At 36.2% G+C, this 23,868-nt stretch overlaps 1 protein-coding gene across 1 annotated transcript in view; it reads right to left on the bottom strand.

Annotated features, from left to right (window-relative positions):
- The window catches only part of CFAP47 (cilia and flagella associated protein 47), a 433,368-nt gene that overhangs the window by 282,876 nt on the left and 126,624 nt on the right, over positions 1–23,868 (bottom strand). The window contains exons 26-27 of the mRNA XM_049766890.1: positions 21,495–21,704; positions 2,802–2,902 (exon numbers count right to left, since the gene is read on the bottom strand). Of these exons, the coding sequence (XP_049622847.1) occupies positions 2,802–2,902; positions 21,495–21,704 (311 nt within the window). The remainder of the gene's footprint in view (positions 1–2,801; positions 2,903–21,494; positions 21,705–23,868) is intronic.

Here is a 23,868-nt window from a genome sequence, read left to right as displayed (position 1 = left end):
TTCTTGGACTATTTGGAGGGGGTTGTTATTAGTCCATATAAATTTTGCAAGAATTTGACATAAGACTCTTTTTTTTGGGGGGGCGGCACACCTGGCAGTGCTCAGGGGTTACTCCTAGCTATCTGCTCAGAAATAGCTCCTGGCAGGCACGGGGGACCATATGGGACACCGGGATTCAAACCAACCACTTTTGGTCCAGGATTGGCTGCTTGCAAGGCAAACGCCACTGTGCTATCTCTCCGGGCCCGACATAAGACTCTTAAAACAGGTCATGGGTATGTATCTAAGGATTGCAAAGAAGACCCTAAAGATTCTAAAAAAACTAGAAAAAATAAATTTGAACATACTCACAAAACTCTATGTCATTTTTATATGTAAACAATAAAATAGATGAGGATTTTTTTTATTCTATTAACAATTTCCCAGCAAAAAAGTAAGTGCATGGTGGGGCCAGAGCAATAGTTCAGCAGATAAGGTACTTTTCTTGCATGCACTCCCTAACTGTGTCAAAGCATAACTAAGAGCATGTTTGATAAAGCGTGAGCTAAAGCTCTGAAGTCTTACCAATTTATTTAGAATGCCCTGGGGAAAACTGCTTTACCCCTTCTATGATTTAGTTTACTCATCTTTTTTTTTTTTTTTTTTGGTTTTTGGGTCACACCCAGCAATGCTCAGGGGTTACTCCTGGCTGTCTGCTCAGAAATAGCTCCTGGCAGGCACGGGGGACCATATGGAACACCGGGATTCGAACCAACCACCTTAGGTTCTGGATCGACTGCTTGCAAGGCAAACACCGCTGTGCTATCTCTCCGGGCCCTAGTTTACTCATCTTTAATATAAGATTTATTTATGAAGAGCGCTTGAGAGTACTAAATGAAATTACAAATAAGACACTTAGTAGAGGACCCAGAGCAGTAGTGCAGTGAGTAGGATATTTGCCTTTCATACAGCTGTCCCAGGTTCTATCCCTAACACATTGTGTGGTCTCCTGAGCACCTTCAGGAGGGATCCGTGATCACAGAGCCAGCAGTAAGCTCTGATCACATCCAGGTGTGGCCCGACTCCTCCACTTCATGAAAGCACTTACATGAGTATTGTATGCATGGGAAAATCTAAATAAATGTTATGATACATACTTAAAGAGCTATTTGGCATTTTGAGTTTTCTTTAATAATATTTATGCATTCATTTGAGTGATTATTTTTCTTAAGATGTGCTCAGAGTCTTTTCTAGGGTCTGAGCTATGGGCTCACTCTTAGCGGTGCTGTGAGGTCATAAACTAAGCCACGGATTGAACCAGGATAGTATTTCTACAAGGTAAACTCCTCAAGATCTGTAATTCCTCTCCGTATCCAATACGCAAAGTCTTTGTTTATAAATTTCATTTAAAGACAGACAAAAACCATGTAATTTCTCATTATTTACTTGAAAGGCTTTTGCAAAAAGTATATACAAGTTATAGAACAATATAAAATAATGGTTATAATAGTAGGGCTAATGGAATAATAACAATCTGTGTAGCTGCAGACTTAGTCCTTATAAAAATCTCTTGAAATAGACATTAGCAGTATCCAGCTATTTCATTGTCTTGCATTTTATTTATTTAATACCAGATAAATTTGCAAATCTGAGAATTACAGATAAAAATCATATGGCAAAATGGTGACATTGTAGGACTATTCATGCATTGTTCTATTATATTGTATAATTTGAAATCTTGACCCTCCGAGGTTATAAAAATAATATAAAATATAAGATTTAGTATAAAAATATTCTACATTTTGAAAATGTGCAAAATATATATTTAATATATGTGCTCAGCAGGATAAGAGAGGTAAAAAAATAGACTCGGAGGTATCACGTTTGTGTTTTATGTGGGCTGTCTTATTGATACATTTGGGAGTAATACATTAGGCGCACACAAGAACCCCAAGTAGACCTTTTTCCTGTTTGTGAATAAGTCTGTGGACTGATGTGATATTGTTTCCTCTGTCCTCCCTGTTGTCACTTTGTGCACTCACTCAAAAAAGTTGAAGAGGCAGAAGTTGAAGGAAGAATTAGCCAGGATAGATGAGGAGGCAAGTTCCACAGATAATGGGACTCAGAAAAATGAAGTCTAAGTCAGGAGAGTCTTGCCTCCTGATTTTCTGACAGAGAGATGATGGGTTTCATAATATGTTTGGTATCTGGAAGTATAGAGTGTTAGCTATCTTGCCATGCTCTTGCCAGAATCGCTGTGCTAAGAAAGTCATTAGTCAATTTCTCTACATACATAATCTCTTAATGTATCATGAAGTCAACCCCGAATCAGTAGTAACCTCTGTATCAAATACACAGCCCAAACACTTCAATAGATGAATACACAGACATCTTAACTGAATCTCTTTTGTACTGACATATTTGTGAACCTATCACAAGATTTTCAATTTTCATAACTAAAAGACACTAACTGCTAAACACAGTTTGGGCAATGATGAAAATATACTAAACATCTGTTCACTTAGAAATAACTTTATTTTAGTTTATGGGATACATGTTGCTAAGCACAGAGCTTACTCCTTACTCCTGGCTCTATACTTAGGGACAAGCCTTGGTGATCTTGGTCTTAATTCCTCACACCCCTGGATCTTATGGAGTGTTAGAATTCAAACCTGGGTAAGCTATGTGCAAACTGAGTGCCCTACCTGCTGTACTGTATCTCTGGCCTCTATACTGACTTTATTTATAAAAATCAATCTCACCAAGAATACATATATATATATACGTAAGAATCAAAGAGACAATAGTTGTACATAACTTACCATCCTTCAGAACAATTTTTTGTTCATCAATATGTAATGCCATATATGGGTAGATTGTCAGAATGCAGTTTTCTGCTGTTGCAGAAACCGGAAGTGGAAACCTAAAAAAAACACATATTGCTTTTCCATAAAATGGAATTTTCAGATACATTAAATAGAATAAAATATTTTTAAAATATCTGGATGACATTAATTATGAAAACATGAATTATTCATAATTTTTCTTTCCAGCTAATTTGTTTTTCTTAACCACCTACAGTATCTATTTTAATGGATTAAGAACACTTGTAAAGCCTCTAACAGATTGTGAATCTCACTGACAAGTGTGCTCAAGTTACAGCATGTAATTATACAGGTTCAAAAACAGATTCCGGAAATTTTAGAGTTGAATGAGTTTCTAACTTAATATTTACTCACATTTCTTATTTGTTTTCTGGATTCAACCAGTAGTGCTCAGGGGTTACTCCTGGCTTTACACTGAGGAACCACTCTAGGTGGTGCTTGGGATACCATATAGAATTTCGGGGATCAAACCTGGATTGAGCATGTACAAGGCAAAAAGAAAGCTCCCTGCTGTTCTATCTCTCAGGCCCTTACAATCTTTATCTATAGAACTGGTATCTAGCCTCAAATGACACCATTAGGAAGATGCTTGATTGACAAAAGCAATATATTGTCTACCTGATTTGTAATTTCAGAAATTTTGTTTCAGGGAAGCATGGAACAAGATCTATAATCTTAACTCTATTACATTCCTCCAAATATTTAAAAACAGTCATCTTGTCTTCTCTATGGTTCTTCGGTTTTCCAATATTTAAGGGTTATTTCAACAGCAAGATCTCAACATATTTTGCATCTCATCCAAAGTTTTTTGATAGCCTTTTGCTTTGGATTTGCCTTTCTTTAAATGTATCTAAGAACTCAAATAGGTACTGCAAAAGCTACTCAACTAATCTAGGCCTATTGCCTTCCATAAACTGTGCAATCTATTTTATGAAAATTTCATGAAATCATTCTTATTGGTTTTACCAAACATTAAAAACTTTTACATTATATTGAGCCCATCTAATTTATGTGACAAGGCTGACTTAGGAGGCTGATTTTTCCATGATAGTAGTATTTTTGTACTTACATCACTTTTTATATAGTTTAATGAGACTTGGTTCTGCTTTATAGCATATGAAAATCTTCTTAGTCCTGACATATAATCTATTTCATTAGCCCTACTCTTAGCTTGAGAATAGCATGATAAACAAACTCACTTTAGTTCTGCATATGGTATTTTTCTATAAAATATATTATGAGTTTTTCTTATCAATCAATGTATAATGGCAATATTATATATAATGTACACATACTCAACATTGTCTTGTTTCATCAATTTTATTCATTCCATTATATCATTCTAAATACATGCACCACATTTTCCTGTTCAAGAGTAAATTGAATTTCTGTATGTAATTACTTTTCTATATAATGGCCTTCTTAAAATGAATTCCAGTATTTCTTGATAGCATGAATCATTACTTTGGTATAAATAATATGCTAAATAGCGATGAACTAAAATTACAATTTTTTCCAAATAATATGTTTAAACATATATTTGTTTTAATTTTCTTAGGTTAGGGGCCTCACCTGGCAGTGCTCTTAACTTATTCTTGGCATTGTGCTCAGTGATGTCACCTGGTAATGCTTGGGGAAACCATATGAAGTGCCAAAAAGCGAACTGGATTTGGCTGCATGTATGGCCAGTATCTTAATTATCATCATAAAAGATGGGGAAATGTAAGTAAAAATGACTACTGCAGTGAATGCTGTGTATGAACTGTCCTTGCTTCCTTTTGTCTAGGATGCAAGTTATTTGTACTGGGCTTCCTGTGAGTGGCCATGACAGGGCACATGTAACTTTCAGACAACCACTGTTAAATCACTAGTGCTGGTGAAAGCCTTATAAATATTATCTGTGTAGTAATGGTTTGCTGTAAACAAGAAAAAAAAACTCCTGTGTGACTTCATCACTAGAGAACCCATGATACGAACCATGGATCAATCTGATGTTGGAACAGTGACTGCAATTTCACATTTATTTGGGATAACTGATAGCCTTTTCACTTCCTTGGTCTTTACTTATTTTTATTAGAGGTCTTCATTAAAAAACCACATGCTAATGAATCCTCATCTAAAAAAATTTGGCTTATGAACAATTGAGCATATGAAGGAATATCATTTCAATATCCATAAAGTTGTATAGGATAAAAAAAACAAAGTTAAAATAAATATTTTTAATTATATGGAACAAATAAAGCTGTTCTAATCATTTATCTTGAAACTAGTTTGGAGACTAAGGTGGTAATAGCTCAGCATGGGTTGTGATTGTAAGCCTGGAAACAGAGCCCAATCAGGTCTATATTCTCAGGCAATAATACTGAACTATAGTTGAGACCTGAGCACAACTTGGTAGCTCCCTTTGAAAAAATATTCAAACAAGCACAAAAATAAAACCGAGTTTGTTGAACATAATAAAATTTGATTTAAAATGTTTTCTAGAATAAAAAATAACCAGCATAATACAAAATTCATTTCACCACATTTTTCTTTGGAACAAATATCATGGAAGTGTATAAGCTATATAGCATAGTCTAATGAGACTTTATATATTATTATTAAATTATATATATATATGCTCCCTCATAAATTGAGAGAAATAAAGTGTATGGTACCAGCGGCAAGCAGTCTCGTGAACATTGAGTGGAAATAAAAAATGATTAGCCCTAAAAATCCAACCCAAATTTACCAACAATAAAATCAAGAGACCCAAACTATAATAAGGTATAAAAGAGACCTGTTACACTAGCAGACCAAGGAGCTAAGGGTGGAGTTATGTAATACATGCTGAGAACAGGGGCAGAGGGAGGTCAGCAGTGGTGGTGGGAATTGCCCTAATTCACTGTTAGTATGAACCTTAAATACAACTGTGAAAATCTTGTAATTCACATTGGTCTCAAAAAATTATGAAAACAAAAAATAGTTAAATGGTAATTCCACCATTAGAATTTGCAGCCACATTCTGGATTTAAATAACAGTCTCTAGAACATTCCCATGAGCTAAACTCACGAGGGTCATTGCTAATAACAACAGAATAGATTTAAAGCAGTTATTGATGAGGGTGAATTATATGTTTTAGTATTTGTGAGGAGCACCTAACATGCATTATTTTTTATTATTTAATTTAAGAAAATGTATCACATAGTTGACATAGTTGATCATAATACATTTGTTTCAGGATGACAGAAAGTGAAGTTAGTAAAAAAAATAGCAAGAAAATAGAAAAACTAAAAAAAATTAAAGACAATATGGTTAAAAAAAGTTTATTAGCATGAATATTCGTGAAAATTATTGTGTCTCCAATAAAGCCATTAATACAATAGCAGAGGGTTTAGTAAGCTCTTTTTAAAAAAAAAAAGCTAGGAGATACAAAAAATACACTAAAATGGGTGTGTGCATGGTAATTGTTGTTGTTTACATAGGCACAGCAAAATATGGGAGAAAGGAAAAAAACCTTTGGCCTAAAAACAGGGAGACCTTACCCATGAAGTATTCTGGCAAAAGACCAACTCCAAGCTCCAAGCATACTAGGTTGTCCAATCCCATAGTTATTCTCAGTGGTGACTTGCATTATTTATTTGTGTAAATATCTTCAACAGTAGCTGAGGACACCTTTCCTAGCCTTGGTTTTTAAGAACTACATCCTTAAAAGATCAATTACTTAATAAAGCCATATGATTAGAAAATAGAGTAATCAAGTTCAAAGCCAATCTGTTTAAAGCTAAATATGTGGGACAAGATTTATCCAGGTACATTATCTGCTTCCCCTGGCTGGCAGAACCAAAGGGAAATCACTAAATACTACTAGATGTGGCCCAAATCCTCCCCACAAAAGACTAAGTTGTTATCTTATTCATTATTACTATTTCTTCATATCATTGTTATTTTTTGTTTGGGAGGCACAAATGGCAGTACTCAGGGATTATTATTTAATTATTTAACTCTCTGCACAAAGACTATTTATCATGGTAATCAGGGGTTCATATATTGAGCCAGGAATCAAAATCAGGTCAATCGCACACAAGATCAGTGTACTCTGGTTCCTACTATGACAGTTTAAAATAGAATTTATAGAAAGATATAATGCAATATTTATCACCACCAAATTGTTTATATTTGGTAAAAAGTATGTGTACAAACTCATACTGATTTTTCTCATATGCATAGAGAGGTATACAATAATATGTAAAGTTTGTGTTGGTACTTTCACAAAGGCATAGTATTATACACTCCAGAAATACATGAAATATTTTAATTTTAATCAGAATTATAGGTTACTCTAACTATAAACTATATAACCTTTACTCTCTGAAAGCAGAATTTCTCAATATGATTTGCGCTAGAATGATTAATGCAATAAAGCCTAATAAAGCTAAGCTAAAAATCAATTTAAGATGTTTAAATCATTAGCTGTTCTGCTCTTTGCCTCTTTAAATACTTAGTGGCTAATTCCAGTAAATAGTGCAGAAGCTCTAGTTATTAGATACATTTTTTGGCTCAATATTTGCAACATGAATGAAACACAGACTAAAACTCCATGACAACATATTACAAACTCATACACAACTTTATTTTCATTAAGTCATATCTAGAATAAGGGGAATACTTTTCATTGAAGACAACTAGCAGCTACCAGTGTGCCACAAGAGAAGCTGGCCTCAAGGTAAACAGGAACTCAGCTCACAAGGCAAAAAAAGAATGTGGTAGCTCTGCTTCACAGGTGTACAGTTATTTAGTCAATGAACCCCAGAACACATGAGAAACATCACCACAATGCAAAAATCACAATGGGAAACAATGCAGAACCCAAAACCCCACCTGGTTCAGTGAATACAGATGGGATGTCTGAACACCCAACCAGTACCAGCCACCTCCATAGCTTCTCTGATTAGGACTTTAGAGAGGAAATGTTGAGGATGTTCAAAGAATTCAAAGAAAAAATGAAAAAGACATCGTGCAAGATAAGAAAACTTCAAACAAATATTAAAGAACTGAAAAACTTTGTAGTCAAATATAAAAACTCACCAGCAGAGAAACAGCTATGGAGGACAGAATCAGTCAGATGAAAGATGAACTGCATAATACCTCTATACAACAAAATAAGTTAGAAAAGGGCCTTAAAAAAAGAAGATGTAAAAAAAAACTTAAAGTAAGTAAACATATGGCAATAGAACTTTGGGAAAAGGTCAACAGATAAAAACATAAGAATAAATCAGGTCAAAGAGAACCAGGAAGAATCCTCCCCCCATGAAGATACAATAGTCAAAGTAATCAATGCTGAGAAGTTCACAGAGCTCAAGAGTGCCTGTACCCACATACTAGATGTCCAAAGACGACCAGCTAAAAGAGACATAATGAAAAACACCTGATGAATATCCTAGTCACAATAATAAAAACCACAAAGATATAATACTGAAAGCAGCAAAATCAAATAGGGTAATTACATACAAAGAAGCATGCTTAAGATTTAAAGCAGATTTTTTGCAAGAAAACCTCCAAGCCCAAAGGCACTGGTGGGATACAGAAAAACAAACAAACAAAATAAATGCTTTCACAAGAATACTTTACCCAGCCAGACTTTCATTCAGGTTTAAAGAAAGATGTCATAGCTTCATGGATAAGCAACAGCTTAGAAACTTCACAGACACAAAACCAAAATTAAAATAATTATTGAATGGTCTACTTAAGGCAAAACACCAAACTTCTACAAAAAGTTGACAAAAAATCTCATGACAATTATCTCTCCATGTCAATGTATTAAATGCACTACCAATTAAGAGATACTACCAATTAAGAGATACCAATTAAGAGATAGAGGCCAAATGGATCAGAAAACTGAATGCAAGATTTTGCTGCTTGCAATAAACAGATATGAGTAGTCAGAGCAAACAAACACTGGTCATTTGTTAATAATCAAGGGATATTTACATCAGGAAGAAAACACAATCCAAAATATAAAGGCACCCAATGAATGGCCAGTAAAATACTTAAAACAACTAGGAATAGGGACTGGACCAGTGGCACAGTGGCAGGGTGTTTGCCTTGCACATGGCTAGCCTAGGATGGACCCAGGTTCAACCCCCTGGCATCCCATATGGTCCCCCAAGCCAGGAGTGATTTCTGAAAGCATAGCCAGGAGTAATCCCTAAGTGTCGCTGGGTGTGGCCCAAAAACCAAAAATACAAACAAACAAAAAACTATTAATAGACTTGAAGACATAAATAAAAAGACAATACTAGTGGGAAACTTTAACAACATCCTGTCACCTCTTGATTAATCAGTCAGGTTAAACTCAACAAGGATATCCTGACTTTGAAGGACAAAACAGAAGAAGTAGCTTAGTGTATATATACATATATAAACACACACACATATGGTTTTTCATCTCCAGAAAGCTGAATATATATTACTCTCCAATACAAATGAGATATTCTCCAAGAGAGACCACATGCTCAATCATAAAACATACCTCCATAAATTCAAGAAGAAATTGTATTAACTTTCTTCTCAGTCCATGATGAACTGAAAATAGAAGTTAATTACAAAAAGACACAGAGAAATAACGTAACACCTGGTAATTAAACAGCTCACTGCTGAATAAGAGATTAAATCAAATAGAAAATCAAAAGATTCCTGGAAACAAAAGACAATGGAGATATGAATTTTCAGAATTTTTGGAACACAGCAAAAGTGATATTAAGTGGAAATTTTATAGCTATGCAAGGTATCCCAGGAAGGAAGGGCCTACAAAAATTAATTCAAGACACAACTTAAGAAATGAAAAATAATCAAAAAATGACCTGAAAGAAGGCAGTTGGAAGGAAATAATAAAACTTAAAGCAAAAAGTGGAAACACAAAAAATAATCCAAAAGTTCAATGAAAGTAAGAATTTGTTCTCTGAAAAACTAAACAAGATCGATAAACCATTAGCAATCCTCAAAAAGACAGACACAGAAATTTATTAAACCAAGTCAGAAATTAAAAGGGATGTCATTACAGAAATTAAAATGGTAATCAGAGATTACTTTGAGAATCACCATACCACAAAACAATAAAAACTGAAGGAAACGTATAAATTCTTGGATTCTTATAACTTACCAAGGTTGAACCAAGATGATCTGCAATACTTGAACAGTCCTATCCTATCAAGGTAACTGAAATGGTAGTCAGAAGGCTTTCCCAAAACAAAAACCTAGGCCCAGCTGGAATCACTATTGAATTCTTTTTAACCTTTAATGAGGACCTACTGCCAATACTTTACAGGTTCTTCCAGGAAATTAAAGAAATAGAAACATTCCCAAATAGTTTCTATGAAGCTTACATCACTCTGATACCACAAGAGAGGGGGGGAGAGAGAGAGGGGGAGAGAGAGAGAGAGAAAGAGAGAGAGAGAGAGAAGAGAGGAGAGAGGAGAGAGAAGAGAGGGTAGAGAGAGAGAGAAAGAAAGTAGAGAAAGAGAAGAGAGAGGAGAGAGAGATACAGGCCTATATTCAATACGGGTGAACAAAAGACACGTGAAACAATACTCTGCATCACTTATTAGGGAGATACAAATCAAAACAACAATGAGATATCATCTCACACAACAGAGACTGGCACACATCACAAAGAGCAACCAGTGCTGACATGAATGTAGGGAGAAAGAGACTCTATTTTACTGCTGGTGGGAATGACATCTAGTCATTGAGATAATCTTGGGGGAATGAGATCCAGGGCATACTTTCATCCCACTCTGTCATCTTATTGAATCTGAGAAATGGTTTGCAACAGTAAGGGATCTGGTACTGTCCTCGAGCTGGGGCTTTCTCTGCAGCTGAATCCAATAGCAAGCAACAGTCCACTTTGAGGAGGTGTAGGAGATAAAGAGCGGCATAGAATGAGCCAACCTTAATGGTGGTTGCAGCTTCTTGCTGGGGGAGAGATGTGTGGCTGAGAGGGTGTCCTTTTACTTTGAGAGCTGGTTGGCAGCTTATTGGGGCAGAGGGTTTTTAGTGAGTTTTTAGTGAGTTAAGATCTGAGGGTAAAGAAGGTTAAATAGGGAGTGAAAATGGAACAGGGTTATGGGGGTGAGATGATAAAAGGAGTTCTGAATTAAAGGGAAATAATATATAACAGGGACTATATTCAATATAGGCATGGGTTGTTTACAACACAGATTAGTCCAGTGCTTCTCAATTATTTTCTGCCATGCCCTCCTAGGAAGAAGAAAACGTTTTTCGCACCCCCCACCGCACAACTGTAAATAGTATCTTTATTAAAAAAACTTTAGCCTGCAAAAATATATCTATAAAATAATTTGAGCTGATTTTTTAATCAGAGGTGATGTCTGGATTAATAGCTACAATGAGCACATTTTGCAATGCATAGCTTTTCGAAGCGGCATTTGAAGCAGGACACAGCAACTCTCAGGTGCAGAGACATACAGAGACACTGGGCTTAGCTTGTTATGACAGCATTTGCTGAGGTCAGACGCGGTCCCTTTTATGGAGCCTCACGGTCCCCTGGGAGGTATGCCCCACTATTTGAGAAGTACTGGATTAGTCAAACATAGAGGAGTCCACTGCACACAAACTCATGCCCACTTCACTGTATATATTTTTTACTTCATTATAGAAGAGATCAATTTAACTTTCTGCCACTGATGCTTTTTATGCAGTTTTATCTAGTAGTAACAGAAAAGTCCAGCAAGACACTAAGATATTAGAAACCAAATCTACAAGAATCCATATGTTGGACACCAACTGCTGCTGGAGACTGGCTTTCATTCACAGCTGTGTTATTAAGGAATATATTATTAAGATCATAGCTGCACATATGCTGCTAGATTTGGAAGTAAAAAAAAAAAAGAAAAACCTTAAAGAGAATAACCGTGAGGCAAACTGTCAAATTAGCAAAAATGTCACTGGGAAGAAAGAGGAGCACCAATGTACAAACCGTAGATTTACATGGTCATTTTAATAAAGTTGTAACATTTAGAGCTTTACTAACTATTTTAGGAGAGATTATCTGGGAGGTTAGTTAGATATAATATACTTTATTAAATAATCCATATATTCCAAAGTACAACAAGCTACACAGATTGATTTGTGAAGGTATATATCTCATTTTCATTTATATATGCTGCCTTTAATTCATTTTTATTTAAAAAATTTACTGATATTTGACATTGCACTAGACATTATGTCCTTATATTAAATCACTCTTTTCTTTTCTATTCATCACATTGTTTTTAGTGTAGCTAAAATCTCTGTAGTTTGTTTCGTAATTTTATAAAAACCCTCAAAGACTGGGGCCAGAGCGATAGCACAGTGGTAGGGTGTTTGCCTTACACGTGGCTGACCCAGGACGGACCTAAGTTTGATCCCCAGAGTCCCATATGGTCCCCCAAGCCAGGAGCGATTTCTGAGCGCATAGTCCCTTAGTGTCACCAGCCCCCCCCCAAAAAAAAAACACCAACCCTCAAAGACAGTTATCTACTGGATTTTTTCTAAGATATTTACCTAATCCCTAAATAACTTATGTCTTTCATCTAGTTGAAGTTCTTAAAGAAACAAATAACAGTTTATAGTACAAAATTATACTTGTAAATTTTGACTGCATACTAGGTCGGTCAGATGGATGGGTGGATGAATAGATGGAATGATTGACTGACACAATTCAGGGTCCATTTGCATAGCATAAAAGATCAGTCATCATTAACAGAGCTAGCACAAGTATAATATTCAATCTTGTGACAGGCTAGATTTTTTTAGAGGAAGACAGTCTGAGACTTAGAAGACATCATATTACATTCATCTGTAAGGAATGGGAAAAAAAGGCAACTGGAGAACAGGATAATGTAGAATATATAGTCCCAATGTGCCTTTTACCAACTGGGCAGGGAGATCTGCATTACTCATCAGGTTTCCAGGCATTAGACAGAAATATATGATCCATTAATTTTGTTTCAGTTTTCAGGGGGTGTAGATTTTACTAATGGGCATGTATATGTAGTTAAGATAGATGTTGGAGGAACTGAAAAAAATGAATGGTGTGCAGACCTTATATCACGTGGCTGATCAACAAACTCTGCCTTGAATAAAATCTAAAAGTTCTATAGTTCTCCACATGTCACACTCACCGTTATTTTATTTATAAATAAGAGAATGAGTTTCTTTCCAACCAAGAAGACTTTTCTAAGTTCACTAGCTTTTGCATCAAATGTTCATAGTGCCCCCTCTCTTTGTGTTTACAGTTCTTGCAGAACTTTCTTATCCATCTCTTTTAACTGCCACTGAATATTTTGTTTTTAAAAACCTGTCTAAATAAACAAATAAATGGCTTTACCATTCTGCATGCAAAAAAAAAAATAAGAGAATGAGAAGTTTTCAGTTAGTATAAGTTGTACATGCTACTATCATAAAACTGTGTATTTTAAAAGAGAAGAGATGAATACTAGTCAACACACTTCAGCAACTCAGTAAGAAAAGTTGAAACAACCACACAAGGACCTCATAGCACTAAATATGTGACCATATTTGCTGAGTATAGAAATATTGATTGGGATTCTAACTACAGTTGTGAAATGCCCTTCTTCATCAATTTTCTTCATGTCTATCTATTGAGGTCCCAGCCACCTGCCTGTGGAAGGATATACACACAGGCAGGTGGCTGGGACCTCACCCCATCCTTATTTGGGGTAAAGGTCATGCTTGCATTCATGATCCCACCACCAATGAAACCAGATGGCTGCCAGAAAGGCTAGTAAAACTATATAACAAACCCAGGGAAAGTCTCCCTGAGAACTCCCCCCCTTCTTCTCTTTCAGATGCTGAAAACAAGGAAACCAAAAATCAAGTCACTGAGCCTGCTGGACCTGTTTTGCACCATGCTACAACTGCTGTACCCACCCTTCCCTCTCCTTTTGATTTTTAACCCCTTTGGCCCTGTTCAGGCAGTCAACCCCTATCAAGTATTTAACTACACTTGGCTCATTATTAATGGAGCTGACGATGTTGCCAGCTCTACTTCTCAAATAGCAGCCGCCATTCCTTGGCCCAACCTGGAGGTAGATCTCTGTGCCTTGGTCTTGGGAGCAGAAGCTGCGTGGGGCACAACCAAGGAATTTTTGCCTCGCTCCGGCCCTGTAAATCATGCTGCAGACAGGAATGATGTCTTAAGGAACACCCAAATGTGATCGACCTTCCCATAGAAATTTTTTAAATTATGCCCCCATTTATGTTTGTCCAGTATCGCATAGGAACCATGCTCTTAACTCTAAATGCAGTCACCATGCTGCCTTCTTTTGTGCATCTTGGGGCTGTGAAACCACAGGAGATGCTTATTGGAAGCCTTCCTCTTCCTGGGACTTTATTACTGTCTCCCGAAAAATCACGCCGAAACAACGGCTGCTATCAACGGCAGCCTTGCCAGATTTGCACGGATGCCAATCCCATCCAAACAAATGGTGTAAACCCCTAGTTATTAAGTTTACTGATCTGGGTAAATGTCATTCTTGGACCCACCAAGTTGAATGGGGGCTCTGGCTATATTTGGAAGGTATCATTAGTTATGACAAAGGCCTCACCTTTTAAATCAAGCTTTTAAAAGAAATCCCCTCATTTAAACCTGTTGCTGTGGGCCCCAATCCATTTTTACATTCTTCAGGAGATAGCTCCTTTTTACCAAAGCCCGCTACCCCACCCCCTCACCCTCCCCCTGCAACCATTTCTTCTACAACCACTACATCTCCGTCTGCTATTCCAGACCAGACCCACCATGCCTGCTGGACCTATCTCAACCGCTGATCTTATCCTGCAAATGGTCAATGCTTCTGCCATCTCCCTGATAGATACCAGTTATGAACGCTGCTGGATTTGCTACTCCCCACTTCCACCATTTTACAAAGGAATTGCTGCTTTTGGCTCGCCATTCTTCACCAACGACTCCACTCTTCTCATTGGGGATCGGCTCCTCCTTGCCACGGAATGACTGTAGGGCAAGTGGTTGGATTTGGACTTTGCCTTTTAGGGCCCCACATGCTTCCCCCCTATGATTTAATGGAAATTTGTAATTGTACCCTTGTTGTCAATGCTTCCTTTCAGTTTATTTTAGCACCCAATCTTACATATTTTGCTTGTTCCACTGGGTTATCTCCCCATATTATTAGTGATATTTTCCTTGCTCGAAAAGATTACTGTATTCTTGTTGTTCTCATGCCAAAATTCACTGTTAGACCAGAAAATGATCTTTTACCCAGCAAAAACACCTCTCTCTTCCTCTCCCATGACCGACCTCCGAGAGCCAGTCATGGCCCTCACCCTAGCCATTCTTGTTGGTCTCGGGGCTGCTGGTGCAGGCACAGGAAATTATTCCTTAGTTCACACCCAAGAAGCTGTTAATGTTTTAACCAGAACTGTTGTTAGGCACGTTGAATAACTTAAAAAAGGTTTAGACTACTTAGAACAAACTGTTGGTTCCTTAGCTGAAATAGTGCAGCCAAAACAGACGTGGTCTCAACCTTGTGTTTCTGAAAGAGGGGGGTGTCTGTGCCGCTCTTAAGGGATAATGTTGTTTTTTCAAAGATAAATCAGGACTGGTTAGGGACAGCATTAGAAAAGTTGAACAAAGTTTAGAGGAGACAAAAAGAAATCTAGACCAAAGTGAGTCCTGGTATAAAAACTGGTTTTCTTCCACCCCATGGATATCTACCTTACTGCCCAGTTTGCTTGGCCCATTTATTGGCTTTATGCAGCTCATTTCTTTTGGTCCATGGGCATTTCGCCGCTTAACTGGCTTTGTAAAATCCCAGGTAGATGAGGCTACCAAACGCCCTGTGGGCATTCATTATCAACAGCTCCAACAGCAAGAGCAAGAACCCCCTCTAACTGATAATACTGAGATGGAAGGCAAGGCCTCCCATGAACTGGACTTTGAGGAATTAGAACAGCTTGCTAAATGCAAGAAATCATTCCTCTCACAGCTGTGGAAATGCCTACGATGGGAATAGTCTGGTGTCAGTAGTCAGTGGCACACCACTCGTAATTGAGCAAAGTAAAAGTCACATGCAGGCTATAGGGGTAGGACATTCTAGACTACATGCACTAAAGCAAGAACTGTCTTGCGTGCTCCCCAAGCCAATTTCGAAAATAGGGGTGCTGACGCTGAGAGCCCACCAGATAGCCTAAGACAGGCTTTCCACCCATCATTTTTTTCTATACTAGAAAGGGGGAATTGTTGGAGGCCCTTCAGTTAGAGAGCAAAATGGAGTCTCTGAAGCTTGAGTTAAAACTATGTGACAAGCTGGACACTGCAGCTGCAGGCACTTCCTCCCCCCCTCCCCCGGACCTAACAGAAAAGGGCTTAAGCATAAACCACAATATGCTTCAGTAAAGAGATGTGTAAACAGGCTTGAGTTAAGACTAGATCTGAAACTCTGTTGCAAGGGACCTAGCTGAAAAACAACTGCAAGGGACCTAGCTGAAAAACAACTGCAAGGGACCTAGCTGAAAAACAACTGCAAGCGACCTAGCTGAAAAACAACTGCAAGGGACCTAGCTGAAAAACAACTGCAAGGGACCTAGCTGAAAAACAACTGCAAGCGACCTAGCTGAAAAACAACTGCAAGGGACCTAGCTGAAAAACAACTGCAAGGGACCTAGCTGAAAAACAGCGTATAGTTTGTGGTTAAAAGATAGCTCTGTAAACTTTAACTTTGAAAAACAGAATGTTCCTGTTGAAAATTACCACCCCCTACCTTCCTTGTTTTGCTCATGGTATATAAGCTTGTTTTTCCCTCATTAAAGTGGACTCTTGATCGGATTCCTCGCCTTGTGTCTCATTATTTTCCCAGCCCCTCTTTTCATTTCAGGTCGGATCTTCTTTGTGACTCACGAATAACTTCGTGACTCCCCAATTCTCCTGCGGGCAGGGGTCCCGGGGGTCACATGAATTCACTGTATAAATCACATAACACTCTTTTAAATAAGAATTAGATGGATACCTAATGACCAAAGTGCATGTACAAGGAATTTAAATTTGTGGTTTTATCAAGTAGGAATCAAATAAATTCAAGTAGATGATACTTTGATTTCAAAAGTAAGAGCAAACTGAAACCCTCCAAGATTTACTTTAGTGACATTTGACTTTAAATAAAATCTAAGTACTTAAATCATGAATTTTTAGCAGTCTGCTGAAATACTCAAATACTATTACAAAGACTTCCCTTTTGCATCATATTGTATTTGGTTGGAATACCAATAATGTCTTGGCTTTCAATAAAGATCAGAAAAATTTAAATCTTGAAATTGCATAAAAATAAAGAATTTTTTTAAAAAAGTTTCAAACATTTTAAAGTAATTAAATGAGAGATGTTAGTAAAATTAAGTGTTGTTAGTTGAAAGAAAATTTGTAAAAGAAAATATTTTTAAGTTAGTTCTTCCATATTCTTCTCTTCTTTATAACCTAAAGCAAATAAGTGACTACTTATACCATAGTGATGAATTATATAATGGCATATATAATTATATAATGGTATTATATAGTTAAATACAATAGCCAAATGTAAAATATACAAACTTACGAACAACAGCACAGAAAAATGATGACTACAAAAATTGAACCAAGTTTTAATGGGGAAAAAATATACAAGAAATTACTTGGATATCAGTAAGATTCTATTCCTAGTAAGAGTTTGGATAAAAGGGTATTTTCAATGAAGTTAAGACATGCAAAATAGTTTCACATAGTTTTGTAGATGCTGTTCTATTAAAAATAATAAAACCTCTCAAACAATCCAATTAGTCCAAAAGTAATGTGAAAAACATTTTCTAAGATTGACACTGTGTGATTACTGGAAATTAATACTGTAAAAGCATCACTTCCACTGGGAATAAATTGACAATGAGAATTTTCTTTTCAAGCAACTGTACAGTGAGTAGGGTATTTGCTTTGCAAATGGCTAACCCAAGTTCCATCTCCAGTACCCCATATGGTCCCCAGCCAAACATCACCAAGAGTTATTTCTTTTTCTTTTTGTTTTGGGGTCACACCCAGAAGTGCTCAGGAGTTACCCTTTGCTCTAAGCTCAGAAATCGCTCGTGGCAGACTCGGGGAACCATATGGGATGCCAGGATTCGAACCACTGTCCTTCTGCGTGCAAGGTAAAGACCCTACCTACATCCTATCTCTCTGTCCCCAAGAGTTATTTCTTGAATGTAAGTCAGGAGTAACTTCTGAACAATGCACAGTATGGTCTCAAAACAACAATATATATGTTATATGTATGTATATATACATAGCCAATGTTATACTCACACTTTGATCAGTTTAGAAAACAGGAAGCAATATTTAATGTTCAAATAGGAGAAAAGAGCAATCATCCATACCACTAAGTATTTGAATATAGCACAAATTATCAGCAATATGCATGAGAGTTACTAAGGTAGCATTGCAAAAGTATGTGAATTATCACTCCACACATCTATATCTGCAGACTGTTACACCCTGTATGCGATACAGCTTGCCAACTCTTTAAAGCCAGTCAAGAATTTGGAACAGGCATGCTTATAGTACATTTCCAATTCCAGTGCAGGACCTCTTAAACTTTGTCCACTCATTGCTGTTTTCAAAATAGAAAATTTTTACATGACACCAAAATATAGGTATAGGAGATAAATACATATGTCATGTTTATTGATAATAAACCATGATGAAATTTATTTTGAAAATCTTTTAATGTTACATGATCACCACATATTGGGTCACAATCCACAGTTAAGAAGCAAAGGACTCAAGGACTAGGCATGCGACTCAAGGTCTAAAATACATGCCATACATATGTTCAAGTTCCTAAGTTTCATCCATATTATCAACAGCATGCCCTACTCCATATCAAATAAATGACTATAGCTCCTGAGAGCCTCTGGGTTTGGCTATCACACTTAACGAAAAGATAGCGAAAATGGGGCAGGAGTAACACTACGGCAAAACTCTGGGACCAACTGAATGTATATATCAAGGCATTTCTAACCAATAGCATCAAAATTGATGGGTTGAGACCAATTCCAAAAGAACTAGCTCAACATCACCATTCAAATTAATAAATTAGTTACTAACATGAAACTATGAGTAGAGAAGAGTTTGCAGTAGGTCAAACACTGAGTGTGGGAAATTAGAACAGTGTTTTCACTCCAACCAGTCAAAAATCATTTAGACTATTCTATCCACTGTGTTCCAGCTAATCAGCAGACTAAGTTAGATGAACCAAACACACTATTCTACACTTACTGTACATTTAAATGTACAGTAATCTCTTCAGGGCTGAAGAGATATCTCAAGGGTTATGGACACAAGCCTAGCATAAATACAGACCTGTGTTCAATACCCAACATGATATGACTCTACAAACAACACAAAATGTTTCCCTGGACATTGCTGGTTTGGCTGTGTGAACAATTCTGTATATCCTGGCCAAAGCACTGTTCTTTTGGTTTGGTTTGCTCTGGGTGACCCTGGGAATGATGCCAGGGCTTCCTGTGCGATTCTGAAAACCCACAACAAGAATGTATTTAAAAGAAGACCAAGGGTCTAGACATTTCAATGGTTTTGAGATGAGGTAACTTTGTGCATCCTATCCTTGAGTCAACACTAGTGTAAGTATGTGACATAAACTTTAATAACTAAAGCATTATAAAGAGTTTATAGGGAGAGAATGAACCTTGGATCATGAGTGGGTAGATGCTGACACTGGTAATACTTTTGGAGGGGTAGGAGTGACAGAACTCTGTTTTTAAAATCTTTGTAAATCATAATACCCAAATTTTAATAAAGTGTTCAAATTAAATTATACCATTAATCTAAAAAGCAAAGTCATCCAATTTAATGAATCAATTATATACCATACAACATATCAAAACAAAACCAAATTTAATTCAATTACTTATTAACAAACTCACCATATTATATTAATTAAATCCTAAGACTTGAAAAGTATAAGGGAAACGAAATGTAGTAGAGAGGAAAATTTGATCTGAAATTTAACTCTCCTCTTATCTCATCTTTTGGATGAGTCAAAAAATTTTTTTTGTTTTTTTTTGGGGCCACATCTGGTGGTACTCAGGGATTACTCCTGGCTCTGCACTCAGAAATATCTCCTGCCAGGCTCAGGGGATGCCAGGAATCGAACCCGGGTTTGTCCTGAGTCAGCTGCATGTAAGGAAAATGCCCTAATGTTGTGCTATCTCTCTGGTCCCCAGAGTTCAAAATATTAACACCACAGTAGCTCATCAATTTGTCTGCACTAAACTCAGGATTGTTTGATAATATGTTAGCAAATTAAAGCTAAAAAAAAAACCAGATAGGAATATCGTCTATAATCTCTAGATCTTCACTGCATTAACATTTTCTAGTGTTCATGATATTTTTTTACAAACACACAACGTTCCTATTTATTCTACTCCCTGCTGATGACATTTTGCTTCATTAAGTCTTTTTAAGTACAATGATTCTCAAAGCTTACAATGCACATGCATTTCCACACGTTTTAAAATTACAGACACTAATGGCTTAAATCTAGAGTGAAGTCTGAAATTCTACCTTTCACAAAAGCTTAGAGGGGCAACAACTCTATCAACTGAGAAGCAATTATACATTATAGTGTACAGTATATGTCCAAGATATGCCAAAATCATGACCTCTGGAAGTAGTTATGATTCACCTTAAAGCTATTTTTAACAATGAACAGTTATAACAATCCATACAAATTAGCTGACTTGCGGCAAATAAAATGAGAGGATATAATGTGAAAGTATAATCTCTGTTCAAAGTTAAGACATTTAGAAACATGGTTTCACCAAAACATCTGAATTTGTGTGAGCCTATAAAACAAAACATGCAAGTATTTTGGAAAACTTATTATGCTTGCAATTCTTATTTTCATATAAAACTTACTTGCACTTGACTTGTGCTAATTCCTCGCCAATTATACCATATGAACTAAATGAATTTCTCATCATAGCAGATGAAACAGCCCTATGATCTTATTTGTAAGTCATTTATAAGCTCAAAAAAGGAAGGTATTTGACTGAAGTTAATAGTGCCAGATTTTAGTTTTATTCTTTTGGGAGCATACAATGCTTTAGTCAGGAATATGGCCTAACAGATCTTATGGAAACTGGTGGGGCTGAAGTGATAGAATCCAGGTCAGTTATATGTAAGAGAAGAATCCTCCCCGGTATACTATCTCTCTGGGCCAGTAGTAAGATTTAACAACCAGATGCCCAAGCCTAATTATTAGCAAGTCTTCACTTGTGCAAGGACATGGGTAAGTCTTGGAAACTGCTACTGTAAGTAAAGCAACATAATAGTACATCACTTATCAAATAACATTATATCCTTCCACTTATTCCCCCATTCACGTTATAATGAATTACAGCTGAACAAAACTATGTGAATTGAGAACCTGCTGCAAATAACTAGTATTCCGTTTCTCATGAGAGCAATGATTCTTGAGGTACTTGAAAAAAATTCAATTCTAAAGACACTATTTTGCAAACCTCTTCTTTTAACATTTTCCAAGACTGTAGAACCCAAAATTAAGTTATCTTACCAGTTGCTTTCTTCAGAACCATAACGAACATCCATGAAGAGCGAAACTGATTTAGATGATCTGAAGGAGAGGCGGCAGGTGAGTGGAGGGTTGATTCCTGTGGGAGAACCCGTGATAGTTGGGCCGTTGGGAAATCTTACAGAAAGAGGGCTTAATTCTTCACCATCATGAACTCTTACTTTAGGAAGATCCACCTTTACTGATGAGTTTCTGTTTTGAAACAAAAGAAGTACTAGTTCAAAGTAAATGCAAGCTACTGAACAGAACAATAAATGAAGATTTCAAATGAAATGCCATGATCAAAGTCATTTCTTATAATTTTCTGGTCACAATGTAAGATTAAGAACATATTTCAAGTAGATTTATAAGATGAAAAAAATTATGGCTTTTGCTTCCTAAGTGCTAAGAACAGTTGTAACACCTGACAACATAATAGGACATTGGATAATGTTTCTCCATAAAACATAAAATTATAAATCAATGTGATTCAAGTTACTTCTCTTTCTATTAAAAAAAATTTGGTAAACTATAAATCAGGATCTTGGAAAAGCAGGGGATCCTAAAATTCCAGAGCTAATACTAAGGAACTATAGTGTTTCACAGACAGGGCTTTAGAACAAGCCCCATAATAAGTAGCAAGCCCTAGTTTCAAAAAGGCCAAAGGTCTGATCTCTATGCTCTTTAATCTGGAGCATTTTAAGTGACTTTCAACCATTACATCACACATGGAACTTTTTTCCTAGGGATCTTGGTGCATAACTGCAAAATAAATTAAACTAAGCTTTAAAGTGGGTACTGTCTTCTAATTTATTTAAATAATGTTCACAGTAGGTAATTCATATTGGTGTGTAAATCCTAACAGCCTACATAATTTCACATGTCAATAGATGTAATGTTTATATATGCATAAATTTTCTGTTTATATGCATATGTATGCATTTATTTATAAATTAAGTTATCGGATTTGCTATTTGCTATTTTATAGGCACCATCATATAGTATCATATAGTATTTCTAGACTGTTTTTGATGTCAATATTCGTTTCTGAGATCCTAAATTTTCACATTAGCTGAAATTTACCCAGTTCTCAGGTAAATAATATTCCTACGTATACTGCATGCAAAATGTTTATCAATTACAGGAGACTTGTGCAGTTTCCAGATATAGCTATTCTGAATAATGCAACAATGGCTAATTTCAAACTCATTTTCTAGAACACCCGTACAAGAGATTTTCTTAGAATTACTTTTGCTTGGTGGAGGAAAAAAGGACAAAGCTAAATATCCAAGCCAAAGTCAACAACAATAAACTCATAAGACCTAAACTTTAACAATCTTTTCTTAAATGAGCCTATTATATTGGCAAAGGATGGTGATATAAGATACACTCTGGGATTATTGGTAGATGGAAGTCAACACTGGTAATGGGATTTTCCTTAATTTACTGTATAATCTGAAATTCAATTATGAAGGACTTAGTAGTTCACATGGTTCCAATAAAATTAAATTAAAACACGAAAAACTTTTTCTTCTAAATACATAGATAATACTCTGCCAGTGTATTTATTCTGTGTAGTCTCATATTCTGACACTAAAACTAATTACATCTCTTCTTCATGTTTTCATACTAGAACAGGCACAGTGCAATCTAATAAGTCTTCAATTTAATTTTCACATTTAAGAAAAATGCAACTTTAGTGTTTAGTGCCTGTTTCTTAACTCTTCTAAGAAATACTGATTAATATTTTCCCCAGTAATTCTACTGAATTATTATTTAATTTTTATTATTTGTTATTGACATGACCTTAAATCACTTTAAAAAAATTTTTTTTTGGCCATATTGATCCACATCTCTCTACTCTCTTATGCTATGGTCCTTTTGACTCTCATATGACTGGGCTATTGGAAAATGGCCCAGATAAATCCAGTTTGGGAAGGGTTCTTTGTCTGTCCTCTCTCTGGAGAATCCTATATTCTCTCTTGAACTCATATCTCTATTTTCTTCCCTCTATTTTATTTTCCAAATAAATTTGTTTAACAATATTTTTTTCTATTCAAAGGCATAGAAATATTTTTTGAACATTTTGCTTTCCACATTTAAACATTTAATCCACTTGTAATGGATTTTCTATATTGTGTGAAGAAGTAATAAATTTTAGGTGGTCTATTGCTTCAGCATCATTATTGAGAATTTGTTTGAAGGTTGGAGGTTCTAGCATGTTAGCACAGCTACTTGTATACCCTTGGCTGAAGTATAGTCCAGTCTGCCTCTCTTGGGGAACACCAACCCCTTTGACAGAATGTGCAGCTTCAGGAGAGATGCACATGGAGCAGTGAGGAATGGCCAGTCGATCTGACCATCAACACTATTACTG

The sequence above is a fragment of the Suncus etruscus genome, chromosome X (assembly GCF_024139225.1).
Source record: "Suncus etruscus isolate mSunEtr1 chromosome X, mSunEtr1.pri.cur, whole genome shotgun sequence".
In the NCBI taxonomy this organism is placed as follows: Eukaryota; Metazoa; Chordata; class Mammalia; order Eulipotyphla; family Soricidae; genus Suncus; species Suncus etruscus.
Note: the sequence above shows the minus strand (reverse complement) of the source record. Positions and strands in the feature narration are given on the sequence as shown.